The following is a 24,423-nucleotide window of genomic DNA, read 5'->3' as shown; positions in this document are numbered from 1 at the left end:
TTAACAATCATGCAAGCGGACATCATTCAGAAACGCCACAGGGAGAAGGCAAAACCCAGCCCCGCGCTCTGACAGCCGGGACGGCACATTTCAACAACGATTCTCAAAACCCATTTCCCGAGCAGCGCTGCTTCTTGTCTAAGAGCTGGAAGCTTTGTGAGGCTCTCCCGCTGCTCCACGCAGAGCTGGGGCTGCAAGGATGGGGTGCTGCTGCAAGGATGGGGTGCTGCTGCAAGGATGGGGTGCTCCTGCAAGGATGGGGTGCTCCTGCAAGGATGGGGTGCTGCTGCAAGGATGGGGTCCTCCTGCAAGGTGGCCGCTACCACCGGGACCGTCCCTTGCCCCCCTGCACCATCCCCCGGAGCGCTCCCGTGAACCCAGGTCCTCGCTGGCTTGACATGACAGCTCAGCTCCCCACCCGATGCCAGAGCGATGCTCGGATCAGACCTCCCCTCCCCTCCTTCACCGTTGATTCCTGCAACGACTTTCCCAGCAGGCACAGCCTCGCTGGGTGATGGATGTATCACAGTGGGCTGGGACGGGGATGGGACCCGGAGGGGGGACGTTATCTGCGGGTTCAACTGGCATGGATTTGGGTGTAGAGGTATTGCTGCAGTCTGCTCCTCCTCTCTAGTAGCCTCTGAGCTCGGCTGCAGCTGGCAGACCCAAGCTGGCTTTTGCTATTTCGGGCAGCGTTGTCTCAGCGGCGGTGGGGAATAGCACAGGGAGCACAGCACACACACATCAAAGAAATTCAGGGCAGAGGCGACCTGCAGAAACCCCAGGTCCCCGTGCAAAGCCATTTCCACGTTGATTGCAATCAGCGCATTATTAAGGTTCCCTGCCTCCCTCAGGGCATTAAGCGCCCCACACATGGACCGACCCCCCAAACACGTTGGTTTGCGACGGGTTTCTCGGTCTTGGTTGACATGCCGCTGCTGATTTCTGACTGTGCCCTGCGTCCCAGACTTTTAAAATGCTCCCGTGTGCCCAGAAAGCAGTGCAAGAAGAGGCAGGCTGCCCCTGCCACACACTCGGTTGCTTTTCCATCCATCCTCCAGCACCTGGAAGGATCTGCTCATGCTCCGGCTTGTCCCACAGCTCCGTGGGAGAGCCGAGCTGCTGTGGGATGAGCTGGGTCCCTCTGGGCACCATCCCTCTCAGAGGGAGCATCACCCCAGGCCACTGGCTGCCATCACTTTGCTTGGAAGGTGGTGGCAGTGGGATGTGGAGATTTTGCTGGCAGGCACATGCCCCAGCTCACCCCCCCAGGTCACCCGGGTGGCTCCGGCGCACTGACGGGTGGTTATTTTCATGCTGGGTCTCACACACAGATATTTTATTGTTTCAACAGGAAAAAATACTTGGCTAGACCAGAGTGAGGAACAAGGGAGGATGAGGAGTGCCGGTTGCCCACAGCTGACTCATCACCTTTGCAGGTGGCTCTGTGTTTGCTCTGGGCAGTCGGCAACGTGGGAGAGGCAACATTTGGTGCCTGGGCTCCCTCCTTCCTCCAGCATCAGCACCAATACAAGGGGAGGGCTGCTGCCGGGGGGAGGTTACTGGCTCCCCCTGAGCCCCCGTAGCACCTCTGCTCCCTTGGATAGCGAATAAGGGGATGCTCTTGAGCACGTTTGGCTGCTGGACCACTCGAATGGCACAGCTGAATCCAAACTGCCAGGGAGAGCCGAGCAAAGGGTTGGGAACAGGCAGAAAAGCAACTCATGAAAGAGCTGGAAGCACTTTTAAATGCAGAGGCTTGAAATGATCCAGAGAGCTGAGCTCACATAGGTTTTCTGACACCGGGGCTGAGCAAATCGTCGATGCCCAGCGGCAGGGGCTGCCAGCCACCTCCACTTTTCTGGAGCTCTGCCAGCGGTGGGATCCTGGGCTGGGGGAATGGACCTCTAAGGGGAGGTGACGGTGCTGGTGATACACATGGATAACCGGCACAGGCTGCCTGACTCAAACTCACTCCCTTCGCCCTGCCGGAGCTGTGCGATCATCCCCGCCAGCCGCTGGGCAGCGGCACTAGCCCCCAACGCTGGGGCTGGAGCCCCTGACCCCCCGCCCAGCCCTGGCTCCGCTGATGCGGTGGCATCACCCGGGGTCCCCACTGCAGCCCCGCGTGAGCGCCGAGCAGTCAGCGCTGGCGACAGGAGGAGCAGCGATCTGGCATCCCGCAGGAGAAGGGAGGGGAGGAAGAGAGGGAAAGGCCATGAAGTCTTGGGGTTCACCTGGAAAAAAAAATATATTTCCCATGTGGTAACGGTGCAAAAATGTATTGCGTGGCTGCTTTAACTGCCCAGGGACATGGCATATCATGATCCCCTCATTTGCAATATAGGGAAAACCTGTACCGTATGTTTTGTACAGTAGGAAATTAATAGATGGAAAATATATTTGTTTCCCTGTTTGAGAGGTAGGAGAGAGAAGGAAATCCTGGAAGCAAAAAGCAAAGGTGGGCATAGAGGGTCCTGGGGAAGGGTGTGAGGCACAGACATGGCATATCTGTCCAGACAAGGGGGCAGTGAGGTTTTTGTTGTCATACCATAATTTGTAAATTAATCTTAGGGAAAATCAAAGCATTATTCAAGCCAAGTACCCTCCCTTTTAAAAAAAAGAAAGCCTAGAATCATTCAGGAAGTGCATCACTCATGAGGACCTTCTCTAACTAAAATAAAATGTGACGACGATGATAATAACAATAACAACAACAATAACAATAATAACTAATAATAATAATAATGGAGTTTTGTATACAATCCCCGCCTTCCCTCCAAGCAGGTAAAAAGGTGCAGAAGGATGCAGAGGGAAGGATGGGGCTGGAGATGGCGGGGCAACCCAGGAGAAGAACAGTCGGAGCCCATCGGTAGCAGAGCTGCACAGACATTTATTGAACACAAACAACGACAAACACAGCCGGCCCACAGAGCTTCCTGAGCTATCGTCCAAAGGTTTTGCCCGTGGGGATTGTCAGAAGAGTGCTTTCAAAGGCCCCTGGGGGTGTGAATCCCATACAGCTTAATTCTTCCCACTTCCAGTTGCTCATTAGTTAAAATAAGAGGACCATTTGTGTGTAAGTGTGTGTGTGTGACTCCGTTTAGTCTGAAAAATGGCTTGTCTGGACCCTGCCATGTCACAAAGAGAGAAGTCTGCAGGTGAACCCGTGCGTGCATGTCTGCTTGGCTGCCCGGCACCTTCTGCCTCCCAAATAACACGAGGTGAAAACTACGCCTCGCCCTGAGGGCAGGGATGCGAGGTCACAAAGGGGAGCCAGGACAAGCAAAGTGAACGAAGAGGGAGCCTTGAAGGAAGAAGGGTGAGAAAAGTAACTACTCTGAAGCACGCACAGCTCTGGGTGGCATCACATGTCCATGGGCTACAGCATACCGCCAACTTCAACTCAAACGTGTAAGTAGCTAAGCTAGACTGATACTAGAGACCCCAGCGTCTTCCGAAGTCTCAGCAGCAGAAAAAAAGCAAACACCGCCCCCCCCCCCCCCCCCAACTCCCCCGAGAAGCAGATGAAGTAATAACATCGTACGCTGAAAACAAGGACCATAACCAAAGAGTTTGGGAGCAGCCTCAGGAGCACAGCAAGGAGCTCGTAAAGAAACGTTCCAGTGTGTGCATATGCGTGTGTATTTAAATATATATATATATATATTCGTTAGTAAAGAAAAGAGTATCTGTGGAGGCAAAGGGAAGACGGTAAATGTACAGGCGGTACAGGCTGGGTGGAGTGCCGGTGGCTGGAGAGGGTCGGGTGGTGCGGAGTGGAGGATGGTGGGTGGAAATTAGAGTGCGCCCATTCCAGTGACCTCAGACGTCAGCCTAGAATAGACAGGGACAGAGAGAGGGGCGGGGGGGAGACAAAAACAAGCGCTTAATATCCGGAGCAGAAAAGAAAACGAAGACCCTGCGGGGCAGCGCTCCTCCCCTTGCCTACTGGGGGGGTGGGCCAGAGCATCGCTGTGAGCGCATGGGGTTTGGGGGTCCCCATGGAGGGCACGGGGGGCTGGAGCATAAAGGTGGCTCAATGGCCTTCCCTTCTCCTGGCTGCTGCCAGGTAATGCCCGTCCCCAGCACTGCGCCGTGGCTTCGCTTCTCCCAGCACCCCTCCCACGGAGGACAGGCAGCTGTCCCAGCTCCCCCGGCCTCTTCGTTTTGCTCTGGATTTTGAAACTCTGGGAGAAGCTGAGCGATGCCCCATCCTGCCCACTGCCAGGTCACCGCTGCCTCCGCCGCAGCACAGGCTGCAGCTCAGCCAGCCCCTTCCAGCAGGGAAGAGCCGCTTGGTTTTCTTTTCTTTCTCTCTCTTGTCTCATGAGGTGGGGTGGGAGTTGGGGGGGGGGGGGGGGGATTGGCAAGGAGCTGCAGGGGAAGCTGCTCGGCCATGCCCGTGGGCATGGGGCCAGCCCTGTCCCTCTCCCGAGCGGCTGGAGAGGTGCCGTGGGTGCGAGCAGCGGGACGGCGGGGCGGGACGGGGTGGCAGAAGTCAGGGCTGAGGTGGGTTGGGTGCAAGGAGGAGAAGGCACGTACAGACCTCACCGGTAACCCCCCCCCCCCCCCCCCCAGCCCCACACCCCAACGGACGTCAGAGTCGCCGCCAGCAGCCCCCCATCATTCTCAGGACCCTACCAGCACCCTCCGGCAGCCGCGCGCGTCCTTGGGCTGGCGGCGGGCTGGAGCATCACCAGCCGGGCGAGCGCGAAGCCAGGGAAAGGCCCTGCCTCCCCTTCAGCTCCCCACCCACGAGGCGAACAGGTCTGCGTGAACACCCCGGACACGGCTCACCGCTGGCACGGAGCTGGTCCCCAACCCCTCCCCAGCTACGCCTCCCCTATACACTCCCCTCGCTGTCCCTTGCTGGACCCCCCCCGTCCCCCACGGCACAGGTAGCATCACCCCCCAAGCCGGAGACGGTGTTGGGAACCCTTGGCCCCTGCAAAGTCCTGCTGCGCCAAGCTTTTTAGCATGAAAAGGAAGCAATCAGGCCGTTCCCATGTCTTGCGTTTATTGGACTGATCATTTTCATCGGAGGGAGGAAAGCCTTTGGGAGGCCTGGAAGCACGCAGAAGAGGCTGTGAGAGGCATCCGTGAGCGATGCTGGGATCCCAGCGAGCAGGTCCCAGGTGATGCCTCCCCCACCACCGGCCCAGCTCTGTCCCCGTCCCTGTCCCCTGCCTCATCCGCAGGGAAAGTCGGCGGCAATTTTGCACACACACCCCCCTTCCCCCCCCTCCCCCCAACCCCCCCCCACCCCACGAGCAAAATCCTTGAGTGAGGGTGGCGGGTGGGCAGGCGACCGGCGCAACCCGCGGCCGCCCCGCTGGCAGCGAAGCAGCTCTCAGTCCCCAGCCAAAGTGCCAGCTGGGGGGAGAGGTCCCGCTGGTGACGACTGGTCCCCTCTCAGAGGTCTCAGCGAGCCACCATCCGTCCCAGCCGGCCTCAGGAAGCCCCTCCTGGCCCCGCGGTGCCGGGAGCTGCTCCCACCACGCTGGCAGGACAGGTTTGGCCGTGGCGGGAGGTGGTGGAGGTCGGCGGGGGGGGGGTCTCACCTGGCGTTGATGAGGTACTGAGCGAGGCTGATGTTTGCAGGGGTTCCTGTGATGGTAATTTGGCGCTCCGATGACCCTTCCGTGGCGTTGGCGATTTTGATCTGCGCTCCCGACATCTGCCGAATTTCATTGATTTTGGTCCCTTGGCGTCCGATTATGCAGCCTATTAGCTAGAAAAAAAGCACGGAGGGAACGTCTGAGAAGCGGCAGCTCTGGCAGTCACCGGCGGGATGCGAGCACAACCGCACGGCGCCGGCCAGAAGGTTTCCTCCCTCTGCCCTGGGGCGCGAGTGACCTTAATGCTCATGAAAACAGGAGAGGGACAGCTCGGGGGTGAATCCCACCTGCACGCAAGCACGGGCCTCCCAGGACACGTCCAGCAGCCTGCCCTGCTCTGCTCCTCAGGGGCGAATTTCAGTTATCCGCACACGATGCCCAGCATCTCAGAGGGCTTCAAGAAGGGCAAGGTGTTATAGCGGGCTCATTTTGGTAATAATCATTTTCATGGTCTAATTATTGTTCAATCTTTTGCAAGGATGGGAAGAAGTCATGTTTCAGACTGTGCTCCTCGCTTATCCCCTTGCCAATCACTGAGGACCTGAAGGAGGTTATACAGGATGTGTTACTCGAAGAAAACAAGCCTGCTGCCTTCCCTGGGGGGACAGCCCAACCCCGAGAGCCCCCTCATCATCAGCTGGTGCAGCCACACACCACTGATAGCTTCACGTTTCTTACCCCATCCCACACTTCTACCCTGCTGGGACACCCTGGCTGCCTCTGTTACCCCCTTCAGCTCTTTCAGTGCGATGCAAGGGCTCGCCAGCTGTTGACAGGAGAGTGCCACGTGGCTGAGGCACCAGCAGAAGAGGAGAATCCTACTTAAAAACATGTCTTTCACACTCTTGTGAAAAAAAAAATAGAGCCAGCTGGAGGCTTGGATTTCCTCAATTGCCCACCGCTTGAATTTCCACAATGGTCCTCAATGGCTTGAATTTCCTCAGTGGTCTTTGTCTTTGATCTTGCTCATTGGTGCATCAAACCATAGTTCCCTCAAGCACTTCTGCAGCTTGGTAACACATACTGAGATGTCCAGCTTTCCCAGCACAGGCATGAGGTGTTTCTGTGTGCCTTTCTTGCCCATCAGCTTTTGAGCTCTTTTCCAAGGTTGCACCTGGGAGTTTTATATGTGAGACGTTCATCTTGGCGGCTGCTGGATTTCTGTCACTGTAGAAATGGAGACAATTACTTCTCCAAGTACTTTTGTCAGATCATAGGGCTACGTTAGTGATTTGTCCCAGATGGACCTGAACGTAAACACCCCACTGCAGTGCTGGAAGGGTATCAACTATCTTGGGGGCTGCAGTGGGATGTTTAGCCCAACAGCCGCCCATCCTGGTCTTCACGGCCCAGAAATAACTCAGAGATGCTTCAGCAAATGAAGATCCCTTACAGATGGGAACCTGCTGGGCACACCTGAGGAGCCAAACTGTTTAGTTTTTTAGGCTAGTTAGTTGCTGCTCGGCAACATCCAAGCTGAGCAGCACCCAAGTTCCTCCCAACAGTCAGAGGAGTGACCAGATGGATACCATCAGATTTCTTCGAACTGCAGCGCAATTCCAAGCTGATCTTACACCACTAAAACACAGATGTAGACCCTTCGCTTTAAGAAACCCAAACCTGTCCTCTGCTTCCAGGGAAGGTGGTAGTGAGTACTTAAAAGCCTTCAAAACAACAGGAGGCAGAGCTAAGGAGGCATTTTTCAGCAGGCAGAAAGACGCAGGTGGTGACAGTTAATGCTGCACAGGTTGGGCTTCTGGCGAGCAAATGCTCTGAGTGCTCCTGGGTCCTGTGAGAGGTCCCCTGGCATCCTTCTCTCCTATGTGGGCCCGTTTGCAAGGGGTCGCTTGATATTCCTGAAGATACCTTCAATGCTGCCAGGGCTGTGGTCCCTCGTGCTCAACAGACGTGGCTGTTGCAACCTCAGGAGCGCTTGCAGAGCTCCCTACAGCCTCCCAGAGAGGGCTCCTCGCTGGATGGCCACAAGCAGACCCGGGATCAGCCCTCCTGCCATCTTCCACGGGCTCCTCTGCAGAGCCCTCCCTCGGTGGTTGGCCCCAGGGTGAAGCATCTCTGAGGGTTTTGTCCAGCAGATGCTGAGAAGCTGTTTCACTGCCACGTCTCTTGGGTGGAAGGAGGCCCGGGCATGCATCCCGGGGGAGCAGAGGTGCCCGGCAGCTGCAGCCAGGCTCGCCGCCCTTCCCTTGCGCTGCCATGTGTTGGTGAACAGCAGGAAGAAGTCGCAACAGCTGCCAGACCCGATCCAGAGACTCCTGATGAGGGTGGGCTGAAGGTGCTCGGAGTCGGGGACAGACACTGGAAGTCACGGATCCTGATTTGAGCGCAGGCTAGTTACCAACCCACGGAAACCAGTGGGCCAGTCCAGAAGCAAGTGAGACCTGTGGATCCAGGTGCCGCTGCGTTGGGCTCTCCATCCCACCTCCTCCCACCTGAGCATCCCCAAGCACCCTCCTCGCACCGCTTGGTTCCCAGCGTGACTCCAGCCTCCTCCCAGCAAATATCCCGGTCCAACATCCACTTTACCACAATACTTTCACCTATAAGAGCCAAAAGTTGCCTGCTACCAGTACTGAGATGAGACGCACTGTCCTTCAGACACTCGTGTGGCACTTTGTGGCACCAGAAACGCTATTTACTTACCTCCTCTTCAACACCCCCTCCCCCGGTAACTATGCTTGAGCTGAAACATCATCTCAGATCTGCCAGTGCTAGATTAAGCAATTATAGTTTAATCAGGGCTGACTCAGGAGCTCTACCCCTTCCCAGTGCTGGCAGCTGGGCACGTTTCATGAGCACTGATTTCACTTGGAAAGGGAAAAGGAGCATTAAAGTGGATTGTACCTAGGAAAGCTACGACGGGGAAAGTCCAACGGACGCTTTATGGTGCGGGCTGATCCCCAACAGACTGCACATGGCATGAGTGAACCTGGTGAAGGGGCATCTCTAAACGTATTTAACAAAGTCATATGCTTGCACCTCATACATATATATATATATATATATATATACACACACACATACATATATATGTTTATACACACACACACACTGAGGAAGCACTTGGATTTACTTACATCATTGGGAATGGTGAGTTCATGAGTACTGGCCGGGGGACTGGCATCCAAACCTGGGCATATGCAAGGGAAAATGGTTATAGCTTGCAGAGGCAGCACGCTGGAGCTCCGCTGCTTTCCCGCAACAGTCAACACTGCAAAGGCTGCATCCTGCTCGGGGGGGGGGGGCTGGGAGGGGAAGGGGATCACACACTCTGGTACAAGGAGGAGGAAGACGGTTGCTACCTGACTCTGCTGGAGCTGGGTGCCACCTTCCCCTGCATCCCTGGAGCTGGCCTCGCCGGTGCTGCCCTGTGAGTGCCTTGCTTCCCATCCTCCGTCCTCCCACTGAGAATGGCTTCAGGGGAGGGTGCGAGGCCGTGGCATCGTCAGAGAGAGGTCGGGAAAGCACCTTCCCACAAAGTCTTCCTCAAAACACAGCAGCAACCAGCCTGCTGGCCAGGAAACCCAGCCCCAGAGGCAGCCAGCCTGCCCGCCAAGGCTTCTCCACGCGCCCTCCGGTTTCCCCAGGGAGCCGGTGGTGCTCGCACCGGGCAGCCTGCAAAGCGTTTTGCAAGCAACAGCCCCACAGACACGCACGCTGAATTTAAGCCAGACCGCTAAGACATGCACGCTAGCCGGACCCGGGACTGGTGGTCCCTCTTACTCCCAAGGGAAAGCATGGCAAAGAGTACGGAGATGCAGAGCCTGCTTCCCTACAAAATGACATGGCGAGGAGCGCAGGCAGCAGCATGCTTCCTCCCAGCCTCTCCTGGGCCAGGGAGGACACTCTCCTCCATGGTGGGAAAGTCTGGAGCCAGCTTGCTGTCCTTTGTGTGCATGCCAGAGGTGCGTGCCAAAACGCTGCTCGGCCAGGTGGAAGCCTGCCTCTCCCACAGGTTTCCCTATTAAATCACCTCCGCGCCGAAACAGGGCTGTCCTACGTCAAATCTGCAAGACAGGAGCTGTCTGGCGGCTAGCAGGAATTTGCAGCCACCTCAAAAAACCCCGTTATCCGTCTAAGATGAACTACCGAGGAAGGCTTTCAAGAGCAGTGTGTGCAAAAGTCCGAGGCGCTTGTGCAGAGTAAGGGCATGCAGAGAAAAGAAGCACGAGGAGACTGGGAGTGCTGGGCTGCTACAAAGCAAGCCAGCAGCAACACCAAATTCCTGGCCACTCAATCCAGCCCGGCTTCCTCACATTGCATGGCACAGTGCCGCTGCCTTAACCACGCTGAGCAATTCCTCCGGGCAATGGCCAAGTTTTGCTGCTCTGCGTTTCCATCGAGGCCCTCTGCACCTCACCCAGTTTTGCCAGCAACAGCCACCCAGGTTTTAAAAACCCAGCAAGTCTGAACTGATGTCTGTCTGAGTACCAGCACCGTCAAAGCAAGATTCCTAAAACACTAAAATGAAGCCTTAGGTTGCAATCCCTTTTGAGCATCACCCCTAGAAAGGAGACTATGGGGTATCCTTGATTTGCTCTTGCGTGACTCCTGCGCTTTCCCACATGCGCCTCCCTTACAGAGACACAATGCCTGGGTGCCCTGCCCAGGCACCCGCTTGCAGCAGGTCTCTTTACCAGGTTTTTCACTCGGGATCACGCAAAAAGGCAGGGAATGGGGATGCAAATCCTCCACTCAGCAGCCCTACGTCCTCCTTCACCCCTGCTGGGTCCAGTAACGCTAAAGCCTGCAGGAACCAGTCCGTGCCCAGGTTTTACACAGAGGGCAGTGCTTAATGCTGACCTTATAGCATGTTGCACTGGAGGAGACGTTTCACCAGCCCTGCACTGTCTTTCATGTTGAGCCTCCTCAAAGTCTGGGGCAAGGCGGAGTGTACCTAACATGTCCCTCAGGGCGTGGGTGTCTCTTGGCCATACAAGGTTCAGCTCAGTACCCGCCCGGGTATGGCAGAAAAGGTCTTCTGAAGGGAGCACAGCACTGGAGATGGGCTCAGAGCAGCGCTGAGGCACACAGGCGTCTTTGGAAATGCAGGCTGGGCTCCTCAGATTGAGAGGTAGGGCCCCCCCCTCCATGCCCCACTCAGGTGGCACGGGTGCTGCTGAAAGCCCTTGGGGCACACGGTGCCATGGCACTGCCCCACCCCTGCACCACAACGGCCATAGAGGAATGGCCATCTCCTTCTCCATTATCTGGAGACTTTTTTTTTTAGTGTGCCAGATCCTCCCTCTCTGATATGCACGTGCAGTCCCCACGGCTGTAATGTGGGGGGTGGGGGGTCAGGGCAGGATTAGTGCACACAGAAAACAAGGCTGTGCAGGTTGGTATTATGAAATCTATATTTGCTCTAGTCTTGTGGGGTCTATTTACTTGGGCTATGTTTGCTTTCATCATTAGGCTGTGTCCCTGGACTCTTTTGAAGGGTGCATGTGATGCACCCTGGCTGGTCGCAGAGCATGTGTGCGCCCCGGGTACAGCTGGGGGGGGTCGGGCTCACATCGCCTATGAGCCTCCAGGTCTCAGGATAACTCCTCTAAGCAATGGCAGGTTATAAAAGATAGGCATGATTGGCACATACGGATGAACTTGCGCGACATTTGACTTCAAAATTTCTCCAAGATTATAGCCATGCTTTGGCTCCTCAGGGTCCTGTCCCACTAAAAATGCAGCTCACCCCAAATGGCTTAAAAATGGCTAGAACTGTGTCTTGTTTCTCTTCCCACAGGCATTCTTCTACTGTTTCTGAGCAAAGTTTACACAAAATTAAATGAAAGAATAAGGGCAATGACTCTAATGTCTCTCCGTTACATGGATGGCAGTTATATGGAAACGTCAAAAAACTAGGCAATAAACTCCAGGCACTTTTCTTTTGACATGCTGTACGAAGGAGAACAACAGGCACAGTGCTGCCCGGTCTCTCCTTGCCCAACAAGAAAACCTGCCATCTTCTCCACAAATACCACAATTTATGTAGGAGCACAACGAAGGCACAGTCCTATTTAAGAAACGTATTTCAACCGAAGCCTCCTTATTTCCCTGTAGCTTTGTGTTTTACCTGATGATTGGCCCATCAGATTTTGAGCTTCTTCGGAGGAATGTAAGGGCAGCTTTTCTCCTGAAGAGCAAAGAAGAAACAGGTTTAATGCTTTTGCCTTCGAGGAGATAAGCAATGTCACTTCATCTAGGAAGCTCAAAATATGATGAACATACTGTCAGAAAAGGCATTTCCAACCGGCACTTCGACCACTGAGTAAGCAAAGGTACTTTAAGTATCTCCATCCCCTGTGCTCTATCTGCTTCCCGGGTCACCGTGAAAACGCCAGCCTTGGGGACAAGGCTGCTGAGCCATGCCACGCCTGGCCGTCCTCCCGTCAGCGTGGCTCCCTACGGCCGTGGCTCCTTCCCATCGCTCTCCCCGCTGCGAGGGTGCCATCCTGCCCGGCTCAGCACCGCTCCCCACAGACGCTGAGGCAGCATCCCCGGCCGGCGCCGAGCCGGTCCCCCCCCGGGGAAAGCGGGGATGTCCCACCGGGGTCCGGATCAGCACACGGCGGGGGATGATACCTGCCCTGGGTGGGGAAGGGTAAGGAGACTGGTGCTCATCGCTGCTGCTCGGAAAGCCAGCAAAGCTGGGAGCAGAATAAACGTGGCTTTCCAGGAGCAGTCCAGGCGTGCACGGTTAACGGCTGAGAGCTCACCCGTGAGGACCATAACCCCCAAACATTTGTCCTGTCTCCCTGCTAACCTTTCCCCGTGGACATTGCAACTTCAGTTTTACTTGCCCTGCTTGTTTCCATAAAATAGCATTAGTTTAGAAAGAGAGAGAAACTCTACAGGTAAGAAGAGAAGGATATCTAGAAAGGGCATGTGGGTACGTACCAGGGAAAGCGGGGGTGGTCTGTCCAAGGGGAGTAAAGGGGGTTTGCTGCATAGCCAACTGGTGGAGCTTGGTCAACTGCTGAGGGGTAGGAGGGACATTAGAGCTAAGAAGGTTATTGTCATAGAGTACAACAAGTCACACCGAAAATCAAGAACAAAATTATAACGGAAGAAAAAAAAGAAAACAAACCAAAAAAAAAAAAAAAAAAACAAAAACCAGGAAGCCATGGTGAGACATGGCAAAAAAACATTAGCAGAAGGACTTGGCCTGGGTACAATGCAATAAAGCCCAAATCTTTTGCAGAAGTGCTTGGTCAGGGTCTGAAGTACGATACCAGCGAGAAGCCCATTCTTAAGTTTCTGCCCCTCGTCAAACAGTTTGGCTCCTTCACCACGAGCGAGCGGCTGCCCTGGCGCACGGGCGGCTGCTGCAGCTCTTCCAGTCGCCCCCTTCCCCTCCCGGGCTCCCCAACCTGCGACCAGAGGCTGCTGCTCGCTTCAGGGTAGCTTTAGAGCAGAGGAGCCCTCTCAAAGGCACTGCCGGGCTGGTGGCCATGGCGTGCCAGCAGCCAGAAGACCCTCTTTGTGCTGCCGGAGCCGCACCGTGACCGCTGGCCCCCCAGTAAAACACTCTGGTGCCGCGCCTTGGGTGGGAAATGACTCTTGGAGGTGGAAAAACCGCGGCACTGAACGTCAGCTTGGTACGAGGGCAAGCCCCTTAGCAGTATGGAAAATATGGGCTTCAGCCATGACCAGTAAGTATTTCAGATCCTTGCATCCCTTGTAGGTTTTCGTGCCCCGTCAGGAAGCGGTTGCATAGAGAGGAGTTTGTTTGGAATACATTTTGTGCGCTGTTTCACTGCTCCAAATTAAAAAACCAAAACGATAAAACAAAATAAAACAAAACGAAGTGGGCTGAAGTCTAGCAGTGAGCAGGAGGGGGGGGGTCTTTATCACCTCCCCCGCTGCAATTTCACAAGTGCTTTTAGAGGGTTGCCAGGATCACATCATCCCCCAAACGCAAACCGCTCGTTGCACCCGTCCTCTCCGCGGTGAGGGAGAGGCAGGAGTTACAAGTTGCACAGTTTTGAGGGAAAGAATACTCAAAAACCTCCTTGCTCCTGCAGCGTGGCTGGGGAGGGAGCGCGGGCAGGTCTGGCTGGCAGCAGTGAAGGGGAAGCGCTGGAGAGAGGAGGCTTGGGGAGCTAAGCACACCGGGGGAGAGGCTGGAGGGAGGCAGCAGAGAGGGGGGAATGCCTGCAAGTCCCCGGAGAGGTCCCCGAGGGAGCCCTGCTCAGCAGAGGCGTGAGGACTTCCAGCCTCTGCCGGCGTGGGGGACGGGTCTCGCCAGGCCTTGGGAAGAGTTCGCGTGCCCACCTCTCCCAGGGCGGCATGGAAAGCAAACCAAAGGTGTGCTGTGGCAGGCTGCTGCCGAAACACAGTCAGCTCCGGATAGGTAGCAGGAACAGCAGCATCTGCTGGTTTTAATTTGAGAACTATCCCGTTTTCTGCTGAATTAAAGCCAGGCGCACCCTGTTTGCGGAGCTCCTTGTGCAGAGCCGGTCCTGCCGGCAGGACTCTAGATGAAATCTCCTTGCCTCTTCGTTGGCACTGACAAGAACCGGGGAGCAGAGCCCCCTGGGCTCCAACTGTGCCTCGGGGCGGGGGTCCCGCTTCACTCGAGGGGGGAAAACACCCAAATCCTTTCTAATACTGATCTAGCATATTTTTAAGGCATAATTTGGATAGTTGTATTAAGCAAACACCCATAACAACAGTAATAAAAAAGCATACAAGAGGAGAGAATGGCTACGCCTAAACTTTAAAGTGAAAGCTTGCGATGCACCAAACATCTCTCCCATTTCACGGGAAAAGCTGAAAGCAAAAAACTGAGACCATTTCTTCAAACTCTGGTTTTCCCCATAGACCAGGGCGGCGTTCCCCCGCCGGCATTGCTGGGAGGGACAGGACAGGGCAGGATAGGACAGCAGCACTGGGACCAACGTACAGCCATGCCGAGCATCACCAGGTACCCACAGCAACTCCGGGTTCCATCTCATCGGCTGCCAGCCTGGTGTGAACCCAGGAGTGATGCCCTGGTTCGGGAGTTTTCTTGCACCCGACATTTATTTCACTCCCAAACACCCCCGACTCCCCGCTGCCATTGGTGTCCTTTCATCTCCCACCACAAATTTCGTGAAGGCAGGTAGCTGCACATCACAGCCCAAGTGGCTTACGAGTACCCGGGCAATGCCAAAGCCCTTCATGAGCCAAAACTCTTGTAGACGTGGGAGAGTTTTTCCCAGGGCAGAAAATCAAGACAGGAGCTTGCATTTTAGCTTTGGCATCTGAAATTCTGCCCTCTCTGCAGTCATGGGTCTGCAGAAAGCATCTGCTAAACACAGACACCTGTGAGAGCAAGGGCAATGCCCCAAAATCACGTTTAAGACTGCACTGAGCAGCGCTTAAAATGGCCAGTCCTTGTGAGAGAGCTTTGAGAGTAAGGATGGAGCACATGGCCCCCATATGAACAACTCTTTCCAGCTCTCAGCAAATCTCTTGGGAATAGGGCAGAGCGCAGCCAGCAAATGTTCGAAATGTATTTTATTCCTGTCAATCAGAGGAATATAATAACAAGGAAAACACTAAGCTGTTGCCATCCCTTTCAGAGAAAAACGAGGACAAAGGATATATTGATCTATCCTCACTAAATATGCAGGTTTATTTATTTATATTCCACGTAGAGAGCAAAAGTGAAGCCCGCACAATTAAGAATATTTCTGAGCAAACATCACATCAGGCTATTCAAAGCACATGCATACTGGTGTCGCGCGGAAAGCCAAAGCCTCCAATACACTGCGTGAAATCACTGCTCTGAAAATCAAAATCCAGCCTACAGCTCCTAACCGTTCCCACAGGGAGTGTGCGTTCACGGTATGGGACAGCCTTGCCCTGTTTATCAATCATGCAAAAAGCAATCCCATGGTTTAATACCCAACAAACACACCCATCAGAAAGAGGAACGCCGAGCTACGTCAAACTCTTCCAGTGCCCGGGATATCTGGAGAAGTTTTTCCGCCTGGACCACGCCACTTAGAATTTAGCCGCATCTTTGTGCTCAGCGCCCACTCTGGACCCCTGACTCGCAGGTGTGCCAGCAAGAAGGGGCCTCTGCAGTGGGACTTGCCGGGTATTTTATCCCCTCTGAATCACATTTAGAAAACGCCAGCTTCTTCCAAGAGCTCCCTGGCACGTGTCAGCCTTGAGGACCCCAGAAACCGAGCAGCCGCGCTGCTGGCATTGCAGTGCTTCGCTGCCGCTTTTCACGGAGGAATCCTTTAAAATAGACTCGTTTTCTGTTTCTGTTGATACTTTTGCATGCAGACACGCCAGCAGTCGCTCCCTACAGGTCCCCCCTCACAAATGTGCTGGGGTTCCCTGACCCACCCCAGGCACAGGAACCTGGCAGGAGCACCAGCGAAGCTCACCCGCGCTGCCAGCCTCACCGGCGCTCGTCTCCGCACCGAGGAGTTCCAGACGAAGCGGGGACCGTGCCCGCGATGTCCCCCGCCTCCTCGGGAGACACAAAGCCAAACCCATCGAGACAGTGGTCAAACCCAGGGTGGCCGCTTCGGTCTGTGGGTCCAGCTCCCGTGGGGAGGCTCAGAGCCCTCGGCAGGGTGAGGTCCAGCACCGCGGCAGGATCCGCGTCCTCCCTGGGGGACGCGAGAGGTATTTTTTGCCCAACCTCTGCTCCTGCTTCTGATTCACCCAGAGGAGGCCCCCCCCCCCCCCCCCCAAAAAAAAAGGCACGTCCTCCCTGCCCAGGCTTCAAACAAGAAAGCACACACCGCTGGAGCTCTGGCTTCTCCCCACCCCACGAAGGCACTCAGCACCTAAATAGGCTCACCCACATTTTAAGGACAAGGGGGGAAATAGAGAGGAAGGGCTTTTTTGTTTTTCTTTTTCCCTTTCTTTGTGTGTTTTGATCATTTTGAGGCACAAAATGCATAGAGTATGGTTTGTTTCAGGACAAAGGGATAGCACTGAACATTGCAAACAATTTAGCATCAGGCCAAGTCCTCAGAATTAATAAAGTTTAGTGCTAACAGGTTGAAAGGCTATTCAAGGTATTATGGATACTACACACGGCCAGTTACTTTGAAAATATGTTATTAATATTATTGTCTAATATTAATATTATGTGAATTAACAGTAGCATGCAGGTGACATAAAAGGGTATAAGAAAAATTAGGGTAAAACTCACATCCGGGTGTGGAATAGCGTATTGTCCCTGAATTGTATAGGCCTGCAAAGAAAAAAACAGATGTTATTAGGGCTGGCAGGAGGTGGTGGCAAGGTCCCGTGCCTCCACAGGGACTGCTGTCCCCAGGCTTTGCTCCTTCCTGCCTCACATGGGGTAAATGCTGTAAATGCAGGGGCTAAAGAGGAGCTCAGCTCCCACCCGGCTTTGTCTGGGACCCCTTGTTATCCCCCAAAAATGGAGTATGGGGAGCTGAGCATTGTGCCACCGGCACACCTCTCCCCTCACTCTGCTGCTGGTGAAAGAGGGGTGTGGGATCTTGAATTTTGACTTAACCGGCTTAATTTTGAGGTTGGAGGGGGATGAGGGAAGAAGCACTTCCCGCGCACCCCCCTGGCTAGCCCAGGGGAAGAGCCTCCCTGTGCTGCATTAAATTCACTGAGCCAGCAAGTCCCTGGGTGGGAGGGAGATGTACCCCTCCGATCAAAGCCGGAGCATGCTGAGCTACCCAACTTGACAGGCTTGGGCTCAGCTTGGCTTTTCCAAAAGGAAGGAAACAGCTCTTTAAAGGGGCCAGAATTGCACGGAGCGGGAAGACTGGGCTTCGCTGTGCAGAAGATACTCATCAACCCAGAATTATCTGTGTAGCGGATGCACGGTAACATCACCGCTGCCCTTCGCACCTAAACGAGATCCTAGAAAGCAAGCCAGCGCAGTGAGTCTCTCCATATTTTCAGGTGCACAGCTCTTAATGTGCTTTACATCTACCCAGTATATCCCAGTGCTCTGCTGGGGGGGGAAAGGCATTGCCGTGCAGAAAGCCAGCTGGGCAGGACCCTGCTGATGTCTCAAGAAGTGCGGAGATGGCTCAGGGACAGACTGCCTGCACGGCAATGCCTTTCACCAGCTACAGTTGCCAAATTTATGCAGATGTCTGCTAGGCAAATTGCTGAGAGTTTTTCCCATCGTTTGTAGCAATCCTTTCTCTTTTGTAAATAACCTGAAAATAAGCATCGCTGCGGGCACAGTCAGACACTAGAGAGCCCAATATTTAGGACTAGCAAAATGTATCTCACTGAATGACACATAATTCAGATGATTCTGACAGAAATGGCAAAAGAGATGGATAACACTTTAAAAAGGGAGAGTAAAGATAGCCAAGAAAAAGGAAAAAAATCCCTCTGAAACTTCTGAAAATTTGCTGCATCGTTTGCAAACAGCAAAGCACTTTGTGTGAGGAACCCCCCTGAAATCCTGGAGGAAGGAAGGCAAAGCCCCAGGCAGTCCCCATGCCTGCTGGCATCCCAGCACGACAGGGACCGGTGTGCCTGCGGGGACGTGGCACAGGCCACTCTGCAAAGTTCAGCCTTCCCTGGCAGTTTCATTTGGGTGCTGGTTGTTTTATTAGACAAAACCGATTAGAAAAAACTAATTGAAGGCAGGAAGGTGTCTTGGACAGATGCAGACCCGCTTGTGTGATCCCCCCCCGGCTTTCTGCAGGGGCTGACGTGGCACGTGGGTGATGGGGCTGATCCCTTTGGCAGCTGCCATCGGCCACCGCGTCCCCTCGGCCTGCTGAGATCCTGCAGGTTCAATCCACCCCCCCCAAAAAAGCACCCTGCGGCATTGCTGTCACCTGCTCTCCTCTGCCCACCCGCCCCGTGCCCCCCACCCCGGGCAGAGCCAGCGCTCCCTCGGGGGCAGCAGGGAAGAGCTCTCATTTCAGAGACGGTTGCTTCTTCCCGCAGCATCGCTTCTGCGCAAGACACCAGCCAGCAGGAGAAACGCTACCTCCGTCTTACTCTCCCTTTTGAGAAGTTCACCAAGCAGCTGGACTGAAAGCTCTTTTCCAGGACGGCTGCTCGGACTAAACGACACACTCCTCCTGATGCTGGCAATGACTAAGAGATGCTAATTCAACACGCTGCCTGAAATAGCCTGTGCTTTGGGCTTCATCCTTCTGCTATTTACTACGGTTGGGGAGAAACGAAATAACTTGTGTGGAGCTGCTCTGGGTAGCATTAGCTGCAGCTTCGTGGTGCTGGCTCTACCTGGATGCCAGAGCTCCTGGGAAAGGACCAATCCTGGCAGGTGCTGGTGCACCACACGATGGTGGCATCTACAGGCAGGTCCTCGGTCAGCTGGTGAGGTGAGAAGATGAGGTGGAAAAAGCAAGGGTTCACATCCCCTCGTTAAAAGCACCTGCCTGCTCAGCCGCCCTTGTTTCATTAATCACATGCTGCGGGAGCTGATTTTTGTTTGCAGAACAACCGCCAGCTCCCATGGCACGCGTGTGCAAAGGTTATTTTGCAAAGAAGAAAATCAGCCATCACTTCCCAAGGGTCGGTGGAAGCACCACATCAGGGCTGCAAGCCTGCAATTGTCACTGAAGGCAATGCAACGCAGGCTCTCTCACGGGCAGAGCTGAGGCCCAGCTTTGCAGCAGAGGTTACTGGAGTTTCAGGGGAAGCAGCACCCCAAAACAGCCGAGCAGCAGTGATGGGGACAGGACTCTTTCACAGAGGCTGCCCTGAACAGAGGTTCAGCACAGTCCTGGAGCGGCTGGGAGGAGCCCTTCCTATCTTGCATCAACTACAACTATGCAAAGTTATTTTTAATTGGACTGGAGATGACAGGAAAATAAACACTTTCAGCCCCTGTGAAAGCATGGTCAGTGAGGCTTTTCTCATTTTTCTCCCTCACAGTGGTAACTGTTGGCAAGTCCTGAATTTGGGTCTAGTGAAGCAAACTCCAGCCTTTTCTTGGTGCGTGAGCGCCGAGCAGAGCTAAGACGCTGTTTCCCCAGGCGGGCCCTTTCCTTATCCTCCAGCAACCATCACAGGAGCGAAGCCGTCTGCCCAGGCTTGCAAACTTGCCAGCGGTTCTGCAAAGAGCTTTCCGTCCACCTGCGGTGGCACACAACGGATGGGATGACACCATGCAAGTCAGAAGGCAAGAAACCTGAGTGCACTAACGGGCAGCGGCTGGTGCTGCAGTAAAAGGCTGAGGTTGGCAGTGGAGGCTGCAAGCGGGTCGGCTCTTACCTGACCACCTGCAAAAATGACAGGGGTGGAGGCGGGCTTTGGGCGGTAGGGAATGGTGGCACCTTTTGGTGGGGACTAGGAAAAGGGACAAGGAGAGGGAGAGAGAACATTAGAAGAGCTTTCCTGAAACAGCGGCAAAAAGAGCGTTAGAAAGCACCCGACAGAGCACGGCCCCCGGGGCCGCTGCCAGCAACACCCGCACCAGGCAAACTGCGTTTCTGGACAGGAGGACACAGGGGGAAATTGGTGTTTAATGGACAACAAGGACAACCTGGGGTACGGGAGATCCCCAGCCAAGGAACGGGCCCCTAAATCGGTTCCCAGACCTCCACTGCCTCCCTCACCTTCGCTCCGCTCTCCGCAAGCTGCGTTGCCTGGTCTAGACTCCGGCCTGACGCTTGAACGCAGTACCCACCTCAAAACATCCCAAGGAGACCCTCAAAGCAGCAAGATGGGGGGATACACCCCCAGGACCAGGCTTTTAATCCCTGGCTGCCAGGAGCCTCCTCGTGCAGTGGCTTTCTGCGCAAGCTGAGAGCTCTTGCACGTCGATGGCCCGCCCTGGGGTCATACCAGCCCCGCCGAGCACCAGGAGCTGTGGCACGGCGTCGTGAGCATGGGCGTCAGGAGTGAGCAACCCCTCCGAGCGACCCGGCATGACACTCAGGCTCTAGGACCTCTCTCATCTTCCTCACCGCCTCAAGGGACGGGGGTCACCTTCAGGACTTGGTTTGGTCTAGTGCCATCCAAGCTGGGAGATGGGTGGTTGTGCAGCAGGCGCTGACCTCCCATGCCCTGGTGGGACAAGTGGCAGAGATGACTTTGGCCAGAGTGCTGAGCTCTGAAGGATTTCCAAGAGGCTGGAAATCCCTCTCGGGTGGCAACACCAGAGTTTCGAGAGATCTTCTCCTGGAGCTGCATGGTGGTAGCAGTCCACCAGGCCAGACTCCAGCAGCAGAGCCACAGACCCGTACGCGCTCCCAGATCTCCTCCTGTGGCAGCATGACCCGGGGCAGCTCCGCTCCGGCCGGGCAGGGCATCTTGCTCTTCACTGCTGTGGCCTGAGTAGTGCCTCTAGTTTCGGAGCAAAAGCTCTAGTGATGCACATCAAGATATAGCAATACATCCCACTGCACGGTGCGTGGGCTCTCCTCACTCAAGTTATCTCTGTCGGTTTTCTCTTGAACATAACTAAGAGGCCTTAGAAGGGATTTTGAAGGTTTCTAGGGATCAGGAGAAATTTCACGTAAAAGCCTCCGGGTTCTACCCGAAGTGAAATGACCCGGTTTCTGCTATGTAAAGATAAGAGATATAAATTATGCTATCTCATGGAAAATTCTTCATTTTTTTTCTATACATTCTTCCAAATGTCCACTTGTAGCCAACTGGCATATCCAAATCTTCCTGCAAAGCACAGGTCTGCAGGAAAGCTGTATGATCAAAGCACAGCCCCTATAATCACAAATCTGCTTTTTCTTTTATGGCATTACGAATCTGGGAGGGGATGAGCGAGGATTTCTGCAGTAAGATAACTTAAGGTTATAAGGAGCATCTCTGTGAACTGCTAAAGTCAGGGAACTTCCCACATTTCAAACTGCAAGAAAACTCATGAGTTTTTCTCTTTCCCACTGCTGAGCCATACAGAGGAGCTGCACCCCTTGCTTTGGTCGGCAAGAACAGCAGCCATGAAAGACTTTAGAAGACACCTGCAAGCGTCACCTCGGGCCCATCTCTGCCGCAGTCCAGAGCATAATCTGGAGTCACTGTGCAGCTAAAACCGCACTCCTCTGGCAGCATACCCGCCTGAGCATCACTACCAGCAGCGGAGGGTAACGTGGCTCATGGAAGTTCCTCCTGCTGCCAGACTGAAGTTGCTTGCATGGGGTTTTGCTTCACCTCCACCAAGCCTTGCTGCCCTTGCCCGAAGCTCTAGCCGCGGCAAATGTGCTCCTCCCTGCCGTGAAAGGGCAGCGGTGTGCGGGCCCTGCAGTGTGGCAGAGGGGCCCAACGTCGGTCTGTGCTTGGCGACCCCTGGGAGGAGGCACCAGGAGCGGAGGGTGTCACCGTCCTGTGTCCCGAGGCCTTTCCTCCTGGATTGTCTCCCATCGGAGGTGGCAAGCAGGGATGTGGGGCATGTGGCTGTGGTCGTCCCTGGCAATAAGCCATTGGTACAGCAGCACCTCCCCACGCAAACGATCTTCAGGCTCTGCTCATCACCAGTTCTCCCAGACAACGAGACCCTGGACACATGTCCATGCACCCTACGGGCCCTGCTCTGCACCAGCCTTCCTCACCGCCCTTCACGCTGTGCCTCACTGGAGCCTGGCTTTGTCCTCCCAGCTTAGGGGATGCACTGGCCTTCTCCTCCCAGCCGTGGTCTTCACGGGGCACCGTGAAGCCCATGCAGAGAAGGCCAGGAGCATGGTAGACTGGCTGCAGCTCCCATCCCCTTCCCACGGCACACTGGGTGCTGCTGGGACACCGAGCCACAGCTGTCCCAGTCCACCCGGCTTCCTCCGGCACCCCTCTCTCCCAAAGCCACCCAGTGCTATTACACAAACCATCTCCTTTGGGTCACCCGACCGGGCAGGTTTCCAGTGTGGGACTCTAGAAACAATGGACAATGGTGGGGAAAACACACGGGGTGGGTTTCAAACGGAGGTACCAGGAAATGTGAGTGGTCCGACAACGCACGGTGAAGGGTACGAGAGACACGCTCCACAGCTCCCAGCGCTGTTGTGGTGCCAGCTGGGGTTTTTTCCTATGTACTATACCCCCTTTGTTACAGACTGTACCTCCAGCATCACCACACAGATCTGTTTGACACACTGGATAATTGCGTCGGGTGTCCCCGAGATTGTCACCGCCCGCTCCGTGGAGTTGGGCAGCATGTCCCCCGCCACTTGAACCTGAGCACCTGTGGACTGGAGACAGAAAGAGAGAGGAGGAGAAATCCCACAGCTGAATGCCTTTCCTTGCAGCCAGCTCCAGCTCCGGCGCCACGCGCCTGCACGAGCTGGGATGCAGCGCCCTGCCTGCATCCGCAGCAGCACACCAGCAAGATCCCGCGGGATGCTGCTCCTACGTCAGCAGGACCATCCTGGGAAGCAGTGTGATGCATGGCGCTAGCAGCGTAAGGATCCCCTTCTCCAAGGCAGCTTTGCCTTGGTCGCAGATCAGCTCCAAGGAGCTGGGACTACATGCAATGATGGAATCAAGTCTGGCTTACCTCCCTGATTTCCTTGATCTTGGAGCCTCCTTTGCCGATCAGCGAGCCGCACTGACTGGCCGGCACAACAAGTCTCAGTGTCACCGGAGGTTTGCTGGTAGCGGTGCTGTTGCTCATTGAGTTGGTTATGTCCTTGGGAAGGAAGAACGCATCGCATCAGCCCTTGGTACCTGGCCAGACCCTGCCAACCCAAATGACCTGGGCCAGAAAAAGAGGGGTCACGTCCCCCAGATGCGGCTGGTCTCTGGATGCAGCTGCATCACTGTGCATCCCTGCAGCTAATTAACTATGAGACCGCTGGGATAGTTCACTGAAGCTCTGTTCTCGCCTAGTTAGAGATGTCTGGAAGGTTTTGTGCCAAGCTCGTGTACCGGTTAATCAAGCCCAGCCAGGTATTCGTGGGTTGGAGGTACCCAGGCCCATCTGCACTGCTGGCCCCAGCAGTGGGCACGTCGGAGTTCTGCTTGGCTAGTGGGCTACCCAAGGGTCTCGATACAGGCCCTGTTACTCTGCCCTGCCGGGGGAAAGGGCTCACGTTGCTCACCTCCTCAAATTTGTAGGCGATCATGGCGAAAGCCTTGAAGATGGCATCGGTGGGGCCGGTGATGGTCACAATTCGCTCGGGGCAGTTTCCCTCTGAGATGTTGATCCTTGCCCCGCTCTGGAAGGAGAAGGGCAGCCCTGGACTAGCCACAGCCAAGCAACCCACGAGGATGTGCCAGAGGCACAGCCCTTCCCCTGGGTCAGGTCCCATCCCAGCCTGGTCCCTCGTCATCCTCTCTGCCAGCACCATGCCATCCCACCTAACCTTAAAAACTCCCATCCCTGCCCCCCATGGTGCCTCCAGCACTGCCTTTACCCTGACCCTCAGAAAGGGTTTCCAAGTGTCTGCTTTGGGTCTTTTACTGCAATGCAAACCCACACGATCAAGGCAAGACCAGCGCATGGGATCATTGCAGAAAGAAGAGTGTTACTTAAGGATCTGATAACTCCTTGGTATCTGCAGGCACAAAGCATCTTACGAGTGACTTAATTTCAATGTTTCATTAAGAGCAAATTCTTGGCTCTGAAAAATTCCCATTAAATGTGATAGGAGTTTGTTTGAGTACAGAGTGAGAAAACTGGGCCAAAGAGTTCTGGGCACAGCCGGGTTGCGTGTCCTGACCCTGGGAAGTACTGCACATGTTGCACAGGGCAATGTGCAGCTCTGCTGCTGGCCAGGTCAGCCCAACAGCCCTTCCCACTCCTCTCCCCTCCTCCTACAAAGCATTTTTACTGAGCAGGTTGCTCACCTCCTCACGCATCTTCTTCACAGTCTCTCCTTTCTGAAATAAGATGCAGAAACACAGG

The 24,423-nt window shown here is 54.9% G+C and overlaps 1 protein-coding gene across 33 annotated transcripts in view; it reads right to left on the bottom strand.

The window, feature by feature from the left end:
- PCBP3 (poly(rC) binding protein 3) overlaps positions 1-24,423 on the bottom strand; it is a 63,064-nt gene that overhangs the window by 4,887 nt on the left and 33,754 nt on the right. For 5 of the 33 annotated variants that reach the window (XM_033007365.2, XM_033007366.2, XM_033007355.2 and 2 more), the window contains 10 exons: positions 24,366-24,398; positions 23,618-23,734; positions 23,074-23,205; positions 22,640-22,768; positions 19,776-19,919; positions 16,804-16,845; positions 12,537-12,615; positions 11,713-11,772; positions 8,717-8,769; positions 5,565-5,734 (listed from right to left, as the gene is read on the bottom strand). In XM_033007365.2, coding sequence (XP_032863256.1) covers positions 5,565-5,734; positions 8,717-8,769; positions 11,713-11,772; positions 12,537-12,615; positions 16,804-16,845; positions 19,776-19,919; positions 22,640-22,768; positions 23,074-23,205; positions 23,618-23,734; positions 24,366-24,398 — 959 coding nt within the window. Of the gene's footprint in view, positions 1-2,873; positions 3,838-5,564; positions 5,735-8,716; positions 8,770-11,712; positions 11,773-12,536; positions 12,616-16,803; positions 16,846-19,761; positions 19,920-22,639; positions 22,769-23,073; positions 23,206-23,617; positions 23,735-24,365; positions 24,399-24,423 lie in introns of those variants that run through there. The other 28 variants (XM_033007372.2, XM_033007382.2, XM_033007380.2 and 25 more) reach the window with 26 other exon arrangements.

Source organism: Tyto alba, unplaced genomic scaffold (assembly GCF_018691265.1).
Source record: "Tyto alba isolate M040663 unplaced genomic scaffold, T.alba_DEE_v4.0 Super-Scaffold_7, whole genome shotgun sequence".
NCBI classification, from domain to species: Eukaryota; Metazoa; Chordata; class Aves; order Strigiformes; family Tytonidae; genus Tyto; species Tyto alba.
The sequence above is the reverse complement of the archived record's forward strand: the minus strand, read 5'-3'. Positions and strand labels throughout refer to the sequence as shown.